A 13271-nucleotide genomic window follows, 5' to 3' on the forward strand; every position below is an offset into this window, starting at 1 on the left:
AAAATCAATAAAATCCTGCTGTAACATTATATACTGCCACTGTAGCATTGTTTGACCAGACACAGTCTATGCCTTCCAAAGCCATAATGATTAGAACCTACATGACGAGCTGTGCATTGTCATGGCGTAATCGTGGCAGCAGCTCTCTGTTCCTCCATGCCAAAAAGCGGCTGAGTGTGTCACCGGGGTTCTTATCGATCAGGATTTTATCTTGATCACTCCAGATCTCTAACCCCACCAGGGCCACACGCACGTTCAGTGGCCGATAGAACTGAAATACACACACACACACACACACACACACACACACACACACACACACACACACAGTGCAGGAGAGGAAGAAGACAACATTAACCAAATCTGAATAGCCTGAAGGACATAATACAGTACTCCTTACTTTATAAGGGTCTAGATGCTTAAATACTTGTCTTTTTTTAATTACATTTGAGTAAAAATACTCTTAAATTGACTGAATGCTATTATAGCTGTACATTTTTTATTTCAACATCCAAACAAATCACTGTACTCAGAAGTAACAAATGGAAAAACGTTATCAAAACAGAGGAACTCACCCAGTCTACTTGGTTGGCCACATCCAACATACGATAAATAATCGTCTTCTTGTTCTTCTGATAATTCAGGTACTGTGACAAACATGTATGAAAAAAAGCATCAAACCACTGTATTTAAATCAGACAACAAAATGTTACAGCATGCATCATACGTTACTGTAAATGTCATGTTTACAGAGTTTTACCAGTAGATTTACCAGTAGATGGTGCTGCAATAACAAATATGGATTATTGTACTGCATGATGTTTGTTCATAGTTCTGTTTGTGGTTTTTTTTTTCCACCCATCCATTATCTGTAGCCGCTTTATCCTGTGCAGGGTCGCAGGCAAGCTGGAGCCTATCCCAGCTGACTACGGGCGAAAGGCGGGGTACACCCTGGACAAGTCGCCAGGTCATCACAGGGCTGACACATAGACACAGACAACCATTCACACTCACATTCACACCTACGGCCAATTTAGAGTCACCAGTTAACCTAACCTGCATGTCTTTGGATTGTGGGGGAAACCGGAGCACCCGGAGGAAACCCACGTGGACACGGGGAGAACATGCATGTGGAGGTTTTTGCTTTTTTTAAACTTGACTTGACCAAAATAACTTATCTAGAGCATTCTTTCGGCACTACACATACCTCTTTGTGATCAACCACCAACACCAGCTCAATGTATTTGGTCTCTAAAAGAATATCTCTTTTAGTCTATGAAACAAAACACAAACACAGAGAAATAAATGAGTATAGCAGACTGGTATCTCTTCATATTATGATGCCACACACAGACACCCCCTTCTCACTCTCCTTGTGAAGACCTTCCATTGACAATTATTAATTTAACTGCAATATGTTGTGCCTACACCTAAACCTAACCTCAGTAATGAAAAGGAAGCTTTTTGTCTCTTTTTTTTTTAAGAAAAAAACCACATACACAACAGCAATTTCTTTGTGAGGCCCATCCAAATGTCCCCACAAGGTCAAAATTGTCAGATTTGACCATCTTTGTGGGAACACTTGGTCCTCAGTACTATAGAACATAACCACCCCACACACACACACCCCACATCTCACCCTGTATATTTGTGGAATAATCTGAATGGGTGGTATAAAGGTGTGAGAAACACCACACCCCCCAGTTTCAGAGCTCAGTTGGTGGGTTGGGTAGAGAGTGTGCAATTCCTTCTCTTCTTCTGAACGACCACGTCTCCTTACGCCTTCATCATATTCCTCTGGCTGCAGTTCAAAGCTCAAATTTGCATTGATTACAATCACGCCCCTGCAGAGATAAGCCGGAGAGTTACTTTACTAATATTGATTTCACGTTCCCCACCATACGTCAGATTGTATTACTGTCCAAGCTTAAACCCAACATTTATATATAAATGATACTTCTGAGTGTGAAAAGTGTCTCATCTCCTTATACTCATAATGCATGTTATTAAACTGATGTAAAAGTATCGTCTTTATTCTCTGTATTTCATGGAAAGAAATGCCTCTCTGGACTCTGAGCTGACCTGGTCCCTTGGTCTACAGGCCATGCAGTGATCAGACACATGGTTCATCAAGATGGGACACACACACACACAAACCCACACATATGGTACAACCCCGTTTCCAAAAAAGTTGGGACAAAGTACAAATTGTAAATAAAAATGGAATGCAATAATTTACAAATCTCAAAAACTGATATTGTATTCACAATAGAACATAGACGACATATCAAATGTCGAAAGTGAGACATTTTGAAATTTCATGCCAAATATTGGCTCATTTGAAATTTCATGACAGCAACACATCTCAAAAAAGTTGGGACAGGGGCAATAAGAGGCTGGAAAAGTTAAAGGTACAAAAAAGGAACAGCTGGAGGACCAAATTGCAACTCATTAGGTCAACTGGCAATAGGCCATTAACATGACTGGGTATAAAAAGAGCATCTTGGAGTGGCAGCGGCTCTCAGAAGTAAAGATGGGAAGAGGATCACCAACCCCCCTAATTCTGCCCCGACAAATAGTGGAGCAATATCAGAAAGGAGTTCGACAGTGTAAAATTGCAAAGAGTTTGAACATATCATCATCATCTACAGTGCATAATATCATCAAAAGATTCAGAGAATCTGGAAGAATCTCTGTGCATAAGGGTCAAGGCCGGAAAACCATACTGGGTGCCCGTGATCTTCGGGCCCTTAGACGGCACTGCATCACATACAGGCATGCTTCTGTATTGGAAATCACAAAATGGGCTCAGGAATATTTCCAGAGAACATTATCTGTGAACACAATTCACCGTACCATCCGCTGTTGCCAGCTAAAACTCTATAGTTCAAAGAAGAAGCCGTATCTAAAGAAGCACAGACATCTTCTCTGGGCCAAGGCTCATTTAAAATGGACTGTGGCAAAGTGGAAAACTGTTCTGTGGTCAGACGAATCAAAATTTGAACTACTTTATGGAAATCAGGGACGCCGTGTCATTCGGACTAAAGAGGAGAAGGACGACCCAAGTTGTTATCAGCGCTCAGTTCAGAAGCCTGCATCTCTGATGGTATGGGGTTGCATTAGTGCGTGTGGCATGGGCAGCTTACACATCTGGAAGGACACCATCAATGCTGAAAGGTATATCCAGGTTCTAGAGCAACATATGCTCCCATCCAGACAACGTCTCTTTCAGGGAAGACCTTGCATTTTCCAACATGACAATGCCAAACCACATACTGCATCAATTACAGCATCATGGCTGCGTAGAAGAAGGGTCCGGGTACTGAACTGGCCAGCCTGCAGTCCAGATCTTTCACCCATAGAAAACATTTGGCGCATCATAAAATGGAAGATACGACAAAAAAGACCTAAGACAGTTGAGCAACTAGAATCCTACATTAGACAAGAATGGGTTAACATTCCTATCCCTAAACTTGAGCAACTTGTCTCCTCAGTCCCCAGACGTTTACAGACTGTTGTAAAGAGGAAAGGGGATGTCTCACAGTGGGAAACATAGCCTTGTCCCAACTTTTTTGAGATGTGTTGTTGTCATGAAATTTAAAATCACCTAATTTTTCTCTTTAAATGATACATTTTCTCAGTTTAAACATTTGATATGTCATCTATCTTCTATTCTGAATAAAATATGGAATTTTGAAACTTCCACATCATTGCATTCTGTTTTTATTTACAATTTGTGTTTTGTCCCAACTTTTTTGGAATCGGGGTTGTAATTATGTCTGTCTGACAGCTGACAATCCAGGAAGCCATCAACTATCTTCTATGAGTTCTCTTTGTTGATTATAGCACAGCAGAGGGACCCAAACACTCATCTGGTGGCAAGTACACATACATACCTACGGGCAATATAGAGTAGCCAATTAGCCTAACCTGCACGTCTTTGGACTGTGAGGGAAACCAGAGCACCCAGAGGAAACCCACACAGACACGAGGAGAACGTGCAAACTCCACACAAAGGCCCTCATCAGCCACTGGGCTTGAACGCAGGACCCTCTTGCTGTTAGGCGACAGTGCTAACCACTACACCACCGTGCCACCCGGTAATTACGTCCGTGTGTATAATTCTGGGGCGTCATGACGGCAGAGCGGGTAACATATCTGCCTCACAGCTCCAGGGTTGGTGGTTCAATCCTGAACTTTGCTTACTCTCTATGATGAGTCAGGAGATGGATTGGCTATGGTAAATTGTCCCTTATTCTGAATGTGTGTGAAAGTGCACCCTGTGATTGAAGGACACATCATGCCCAGTGTTCCTGGAATAGGTTCTGCATCTACTGCTACCCTGCTGCAATTACTGAAGATGTACAATTCTGCACCACAACACTATATTTTCAACACGCAAGCGGCAGCAGCTCTGTACTTCTACAGCAATATTTGAAACTAGAAACGGAATCAGATTTTATAACGGTTGTTCAAACTTCATTTTCAAAAACACTCATATTCCTCTCTGTACTTACCTACAAATAGCGTTTACTTCTAACAGGTAGTTCATATTCAGCAGTCTCCAGCCTCTTTAAGATTCTTAGGCACAAGCGCACTCTTTGCTACATAATTAATTGTGCAATTTAGAGAAATTTATTTAGCCATTTTACTTCAGAAGAAGCACACTTGATATTAACTATCATACAGCTTAATTATATGAACAACAGGACTGCAGTAATAAAATAATTTGAAACAAATAAACCTCAGCAGACCGAGTTTACAGCAATAGAAGGCTAACGTGTGGCGTCTTACCGTAAGCCAGCACAGGCGCTGAGGGCCACGCGGGACTGGGGGAACCCTCTCACAGAGCCATGATAGTAACACGGAGCCTAACGGAGAGCAGGTGTAGTTAAATATTTCACTCTTCTCTGCCATTTCTCTTTCCCGCTTTCTAACGATCTGACACACACATCTCACAGGATCCATGGGAAAGTTTGAGATAGAAGCAAAAGTCAGCGTTTCTGTAAAATGCAAGGTGCTACCAGGTTTACATTCGCCAAAAGCCTTTTATTTAAACTGTTAACACCAATTGAACCATTTTACATTGCAGAATATAAAGTCCAGTAATTAATGTGCACATTAATGAATGAATTTCAAAATATATATACAGGTAGTCGTCGACTTGCGACCTATGTGACTTACGACCGATCGACTTTACGACCGTCTGGTTATGACTGGCAAGTGTTTCCCAGCTGAGCTAGCTGAGCGTATGACAGTTTCTGCCCCAGCTCCCGGCAGCGCCTCTCGCCACGTACAACAGTTTCCACCCCAGCTCCAGGCACATGCGCAGTCTCTCTCGCGCTCCCTCGCGCACTCCGTCATACAGTTTCCGCCCCAGCTCCTGGTTTATGAAACGAGCAAATGCTCCCACCAGCCCGAGCGCTGCAACAGCTGATGACGTAGACGACCCACAGCCAAGCACCAGTGATGCCAGCGGTCACTAAATTTTGTATTTTGCTATGTTTTACATTTGTATTTTGCTATGTTTCAAACTAAAACGTTTTCTATTTCTCACACCTGTATTTCGTATTTTTTGTTTTGCACATATTAAACGAATTATACTGTACGCAGTGTAGTATGCAGTGTTTGACTTAAACCAAATAATGAGCCAAGGTAATGAAATAAGAAAATGTTGATAAAATAAGACTTTAAGATGATTACAATATCATTACACATCACAATATACTTGCGTTCATTTAAAGGTCCCATGGCATGGTGGTTTGTTGATGCTTTAAACAGGCTCGTGGAGGCTTCCGGATGTTATATCCGCAGCCTTTCTCGAAATGAACCCTCGGCACGTAAATATAGCCTCCTGGGAGAAAGCCCCATTTCAGCGCTTTTCCCAGTGCGTCGTTTTGCTAATGAGAAGCAGGAGGCGGGGAAGGGTAGAGGGTGGGGGGCTTGACCAAGCTGCGCGCACACATGCTCGCTGCCATCAGCGCCTGTAGCCACGCTGCTAAGACAAAACCCCGTTCTCCCTCGGACTCCTTTCGTAAACTCAACGTGACACAGAGAACAGAGAGTGAGAGTGTTCGGAACATAAGCTCATAAGTTACAGTCAATTTCCAGACTAAACTCAGTTTAACAGAGCATGCTGCATGCTCTTTAGTTTTGTAGCGCAGAGTACCTGGCTAACTGCAGGAAGCGGTTAGCTGCACAGCTAATGTAGCCATTGCTAGGCTAACGCACCGATTTTAAAACACGGCAAAACAACCAGTTATACACTTACTTGTTCGGTGTTTGTTGCTGATGCGGCAGGGATGCTTGGTACGGACCCAGGCTTCAGTGACAGTTGATGTGCAAAACCTGCCCTGTACTGTCCCAAGTTGTGGAAACATTCCTCAGGAAAATGCTTCCAACAAACATACACCGTCTTAGGTAGACTTGACGGCGTATTATTGAAGTAAATAAAATTAAGCCACTGCGTCTTCAGGGGCTCTCCTGTCGGCAGTAAAAACAGACTCTTTTCTGTGTTGTCACATCCATGTACATGTGTTGAAACATTCCATGTTTCACTTGCTTAGGTGATGCCATGTTGTTGTGTCCTCCCTCTATGGTCTCCTCACTACAACTGGGTGGGGCAATCCATACAGTGGGTGGGAATCCGGGGGGGGGGGGCGTGGGGATCATCTCCCTTGCTGACGTAGTAAAGGGAAGAGCTCATCAACGCGCCGTTTTGACGCGCCATTCTCAAATGTTGGGCATAGTTTGGTTTACACATTATGAAATTTCTAGCCACTGGGGTGACTTAAGAAGGTCAGAGGAACTCATTTTAACGTTAAAAAACCTCAGAAAGTGAAAATTTCATGCCATGGGACCTTTAATATAGGCTGACTTACGACCAGATCGGTTTACGACCGGTCAGTCGTAACCAAACGCAGTCGTAAGCCGACGACTACCTGTATATAAATAAATAAATAAATAAATAAAATATGAACATACCACCTGGACCTCCTCCATGGACACCCCGGTTCCATTTGGCAGGTAGTAGAAGACATTAGGCGGCTTAGGCAATAGCTCTCTGCACAATCCAGAAGATGAACAGTGATTGAGGTGATAGAAAGACAGATAAATAAACAAAATGAAACATAAGATAGACATACTAATAATGTATTGCTCTCATATGCTGCAGATCTGTGATTGCACACTCACTGGTTCTTTTCCAGGTCCAACAGAAGGAGGCTGTCTCCCACTTGCAGCCCACACAGCAATCTGTCTGGGTGACCAGTCTGCAGAAGAAGAAGAAATCATGATTGATGATATGCACCATTCAAGGAGCTTCATAATGTGAAACGACAGAATATCTCATCTCATTATCTCTAGCCGCTTTATCCTGTTCTACAGGGTCACAGGCAAGCTGGAGCCTATCCCAGCTGACTACGGGCGAAAGGCGGGGTACACCCTGGACAAGTCGCCAGGTCATCACAGGGCTGACACATAGACACAGACAACCATTCACACTCACATTCACACCTACGCTCAATTTAGAGTCACCAGTTAGCCTAACCTGCATGTCTTTGGACTGTGGGGGAAACCGGAGCACCCAGAGGAAACCCACACGGACACGGGGAGAACATGCAAACTCCACACAGAAAGGCCCTTGCCGGCCATGGGGCTCGAACCTGGACCTTCTTGCTGAGAGGCGGCAGCGCTAACCACTACACCACCATGCCGCCCCAAGTAGGAGTACTAAGTTTATAAAAAAAAAAAAAAAACCTCAAGTACAGATACTCAAAAAGTGTACTTAAAGGAACAGTCCACCGTACTTCCATAATGAAATATGCTCTTATCTGAATTGAGACAAGCTGCTCCGTACCTCTCCGAGCTTTGTGCGACCTCCCAGTCAGTCAGACGCAGTCAGACGCGCTGTCACTCCTGTTAGCAATGTAGCTAGGCTCAGCATGGCCAATGGTATTTTTTTGGGGCTGTAGTTAGATGCGACCAAACTCTTCCGCATTTTTCCTGTTTACTTCCATTTATTTGGTCCATATATATTTAATAATGTTACAGATGCAGAGTGAGATTCCCCCACAACCACGGCATATCTCCCGTCTTTATCTGCTATTGTAGACAGATGTTTAAAGGGAACCCCCTTACGGATTAAGATGGCTGTGCCACGAGCCTTAACTGAAAAATTGGAGTGGTAGATACGCTGTATCCACCTACACCTGAGCCTAGCATGCGAGTCGTTCTTCAGGTGAGTTTCCTGTAAGAAAATGACATTAGCCTGCAAGGATTTGAGGTGAGCGAGCACTTTGCCTCTTTTAACTGGCTCGTTAACGCCATTAACATTCCACGAGCAGAATGTTACATCATCCCTCCTGTTATTATTATGCATTATGTAGGGTGGTTGCAGGCATCCATCCTTAGGTGGGGTTTACATTAGACCGTATCAGCGGATCATCAGATTAACGTTTTTAAAACGATTAGTGTGCACACAGCAACACCAATACATGATTCGCGTGCACACAGCAACGCCAATACACGGATACGCTCGGCTCCGCAGGCATCCTGCGCTCCAAATCACTCCGCCCTGAACAGCGAGTGCCCTCTGGAGGGTGCGCACTCCGGCCCTGCGCAGCTCACAGAGCGCGCGAGTGAAGTGCATGAGCAGTGATTTGGGACTGAGCCTCTGTGTGTGTGATCTCAGTGCATATCGGGCATGCGCGTCACTTACCACTTGCAAGTGGAAGGATGGCAAGCCTAAAGACAATCATAACTACACAATGGACAGTATTTGCATCAGTATTTGCAGTATTTTCATACTTTTATACTCTTTAATGAAAGGTGATACAAGGCGGAAGTCCGCGCCGTTTTTCAACAGTCGCGTCACATGACCAACGCCAGCGAATCAGGAAGGTGGAGGTCACAGTGACGTTGTCCAATGACGACGCCAGCTAGAGCTCAGCACAGCGTATCCGCGTATTCTCAATGTTTACACAGCACCGGACCAGACACGATCTGGATTGAATACGTGGACCCTGGCGGATTCCCGTTTCCCGGCGTTTTAATGTAAACGGACAGTGCATTCGCGAAGAAAATGAGACAGATACGGTCTAATGTAAACTTGGCCTTAGACTCTCTCCCCACTCTGCTGGATACGTATAATTAGCAGTTAAATGACACTCCATCTGCCCTCCCACCCACCCATTCCCACCCAAGACAGAAACAGAAAAACAAACATCAGAAATGCGTAGTCTAACCTCTCTAACAGAGAAGAAACTCTAACAACCAACTGTGGTTGAACTCTTAATCTTACAATAGCTAGTAGCCCTACAGTTGTTAAATTCCCAACAAAACCTATTCAGTTACAAAAGGGATCAAATATCCCCCATTAATAGCATTGAAAAGATATATAAACTTCCACGTCTTAGCAGACTTTATTGAAATAAACACAGAACTCCGGGGCTTACACTTATTCATAAACCCCTAGGATTAACAAGGTGTCCCCTTGTCTGAGTGACTTAAAGCCATGCTGTCTCTGCTGTGGAATAACGTCCAGGGAAATAATGTACAGTGCTGAGCCTAACATTTGAAACAATATCTCAATGAACACAATTTCCAAAATGTTGACAAGACAAAGTTTAATATAACATCTGTTTAACTTATAACGTGAAAGTAAGGTTAATAATATAAACTTAGATTACACATTTTTCAGTTTCACTCAAATTAGAATGGAAAAAGATTGATGTTGCAAAATGTCACCAACTTGTTCATTCCATGCCTAGAAGACTTGGTGCTGTCATTAAAAATCATGGAGGCCATACAAAGCAGTGTTTCCCCCAGCACTTTCCAGGCAAGGCGGCCGCCCTGGGTAACTCGACCGCCCGCCCTAGCAAGGTTCCAAGAAAAAAAAAATGCGTCCAAAAAAAAAAAAAAAAACGAAGTGGTAATGCATTTCAGCGCAGGGACTGACAGCTAGACTAAACTGCGGCACCTAGTGGTTGGATATATTACTACGCCATATGTCCTCGAGGCCATATTTACAAACATTTTAATTTTAAATTCAACGGTTCAGCGGGAAAGTCGAGACGTTGCCATTATCGTCGGTGGAATAAGAAGGTAAGTTGTATTTGTAACTGCTCATCTAAACGGTGCATTTGCACTGTTACAGTGAAATTTAATTTTCATGTACTAATATAAGTAAGATAATATAATAATATAATTATATAGCCTAATGCTATATAATGTTCATGTGCTAATATAAGTAGGCCTAATATAAATGTATTAAGGTAGGCAATATAAATTATGGCTGTAGGCTACATTCGTGGGACCCTTCCGTTATTTTTGTTGGTCCACCCAGCGAGATTACTCTCGTTGGGTCCACCGGAGGAAAACAGGGAATGGTCACGCAACTTTTTTTGTGGAAGGAAGGGGCAGCTATTTAGTCTGGATGTTATGAGAGAGGGTCATGCATTTTCCTCCTCAACAAAAGCTGTTTTTTGAAAAACCCAGAAGGATGGCCTGCAAGGACAAGACTTGCAAGATGTGCCATAAGTAGCCTAGTAAATGTTGCACTCTATGTTGTTTCTAACCGTTTTTCCCTTATGTAAATGACCTGCACTTTTTGTTACTTTTTTCTTGCTGCTGTACTGAGAGCACTTTTATTGGCCAGGAAACCATTTTACCTCAGTTTTTGTAAGTAGTTGTGACATTTAATTTCAATAAATACCTATTTTACAGTTCTACACAGCTTTGTTATTATTGTAGTACTACTACCCCCCGGACTATCTGTGCAACGTGTGACGCGTTACGGCCCGACAACCCCCCGGACCACTATCCGTGCCGCACGTGATGCCCACCGAAGACTCACCACCTTGACTAAGCAATTTTCTGCGGGAAACACTGCAAAGTACTAGATGGAGTAGTTTTTGTTGTGGGGTGTACTCATTTTTGCACCACTCTAATTTGAGTAAAACTGAAAAAATGTGTAATCCAAGTTTATATTATTAACCTTACTTTCACGTTATAAGTTAAACAGATGTTATATTAAACTTTGTCTTGTGAACATTTTGGAAATTGTTTGTGTTCATTGAGATATTGTTTAAAATGTTACTTGTCAAAGGGGGTGTACTCATTTACGCTGAGCACTGTAATTCTTCAAAAATTAAACTGTTCAAACCACCAAATGAAATAAGCATTCTAGCAGACATGCAGGCAAAAGACAAATAAATAAGTAAACTAAATAAAAAATATTTCACATTATAATAGGGAGGGGGGAACTGAAATCCAGGCCTATAGCAGTCAGGGATAATAACTGATTATAATATCAAGGCATCATTGTGTTCCTAATACTCTCAAATTCAGTGACCAATCTGTCAAAGTAATATTGTTACCATGGTTGTGGCTATGTTAGTATTATGTAATTGTCCATAGGTGGTTTTTAACAATACCTCTGGTCTAGCTGTCATTTACCTCCAGTCCCTATCAGAAGTGAATGGGCCATGCTCTTAGATGTGCACCTCAGGTACAACCCTGACTGAAGTGGCGTTCAGCATACAGACGGGCCTCTTCAGGGTCTGCGAACATGGTTTCTTTACCATTATGTGTCACTCTCAACTTGGCTGGGTATAGGAGACCAAATTTAACTCCAGGCTGGTCTCGTAGCAACTTCCTGGCCAGAGTGAAGGCAGCTCTGCGTTTAACTACAGTGGGTGGAAAGTCTCTGAAGACATGGATTCGCTGCCCTCGATATGTGAGACTTTGGGATTTCATGACCTTTTGCAGGATGCTCTCCAGCGCGCGACAGTAGTGCACCCTTCGAATCAGGTGCCGAGGTGGCTCGTTGTCCCCGGGACGCTGTCTCAGGGCTCTGTGGGCTCGGTCAATCACTGTTTTTTTCATCCAGCTGTAAAACCTCCATAAGCAACTGGGCCATGAAATCCCTGGCTTTCTGGCCCTTTTCTTCCCCTTCCTTGACTCCCGCAATTCTCAAATTCTGACGCTTCGATCGTCCCTCCAGGTCCAAACACTTCTCTGACAGTTGTTCAACTTGAGTTGGTCAAATGACTTTCTATGGATTTCTCCACCAAGCTGCCATCACCTTGTCCATGGCTAACGTTTACACATACAGTGCTGAGCGTAAATGAGTACACCCCCTTTGGAAAGTAACATTTTAAACAATATCTCAATGAACACAATTTCCAAAATGTTGAAAAGACAAAGTTTAATATAAATATCTGTTTAACTTATAACGTGAAACTAAGGTTAATAATATAAACTTCGATTACACCAGGGCTTTTCAAAGTGTGGGGCGTGCCTCCCCTAGGGGGCGCCAGAGTTCTTCAGGGGGGGCACAACGTGAGGAAAAATAAACCAGAATAAGTTACTATTGCAGACATTTAGCAAACTTCAGCTAGCCTTTGCCAGAGACAAAATGGATCGATTTTTAGTACCTAAAGCTACAGTGAGTGAGGAGACAGAGTCTGGGCCAAGCAAAAAAAGAAGGAAGTATGACCACAATTATTTAATAGTTGGATTTTCATGGACTGGATCTGAAAATGCTCCACTGCCACAGTGTGTTGTCTGCCAAGAGGTGCTAGCTAACGATGCTATGAGACCATGTCGAATCTAGCGTCATATTGAGACCAAACACCCAAGTTTGGTGACCAAGCCCCGGGAGTTTTTTGACAGGAGGCTAAATGAACTGCGGTCACAGCAGAAAGTAATTCATACTTTTAGCACTGTAAATGGCAAGGCAACTGAAGCATCATATCATGTGGTGTTACACATAGCTAAAGCAGGTAAGCCCCACAACATCGGTGAAACATTAATCTTACCTGCTGCTAAAGACATGTGTTCAGTGACGATGGGAGATGCTGCTGCTGCCAAGCTGAAGGCCATACCGATGCCTGATAACACCATCCAGCGCCGCATCTCAGACATGGCATCGGATGTTAAGGAACAGGTGCTGGATGCTATTCGTGAGAGCCCTCTCTTCTCCATTCAGCTGGATGAGTCTACCGACGTCGCTAACCATGCTCAGTTAATGGCGTATGTGCGCCATATTAAAGAGCTCAGTGTCGAGGAGGGGTTTTTGTTTTGTTATCCTCTGCCAACTCACACTACAGCAGGAGAAATATTCAAGGCTTTGAATGATTTCATGCAGGAGAATCGTATTGATTGGAGCTGATGTTGTGGAATATGTACTGATGGCGCAAGGGCAATGACAGGCCGCCACAGTGGTTTGGTGAAGCAGGTGCAAGTGGTTGCCCCGGCCGCTGTTTGGA

General features: G+C 43.4%; 1 protein-coding gene across 2 annotated transcripts in view; it reads right to left on the reverse strand.

Annotated features, from left to right (window-relative positions):
- adam15 (ADAM metallopeptidase domain 15) overlaps positions 1–13271 on the reverse strand; it is an 82025-nt gene that overhangs the window by 31393 nt on the left and 37361 nt on the right. For both annotated transcript variants that reach the window (XM_060921856.1, XM_060921857.1), the window contains exons 3-9: positions 7195–7271; positions 6985–7063; positions 4795–4871; positions 1640–1844; positions 1208–1273; positions 576–647; positions 102–271 (exon numbers count right to left, since the gene is read on the reverse strand). In XM_060921856.1, coding sequence (XP_060777839.1) covers positions 102–271; positions 576–647; positions 1208–1273; positions 1640–1844; positions 4795–4871; positions 6985–7063; positions 7195–7271 — 746 coding nt within the window. The remainder of the gene's footprint in view (positions 1–101; positions 272–575; positions 648–1207; positions 1274–1639; positions 1845–4794; positions 4872–6984; positions 7064–7194; positions 7272–13271) is intronic.

Source organism: Neoarius graeffei, chromosome 5 (genome assembly GCF_027579695.1).
Source record: "Neoarius graeffei isolate fNeoGra1 chromosome 5, fNeoGra1.pri, whole genome shotgun sequence".
NCBI lineage: Eukaryota > Metazoa > Chordata > Actinopteri > Siluriformes > Ariidae > Neoarius > Neoarius graeffei.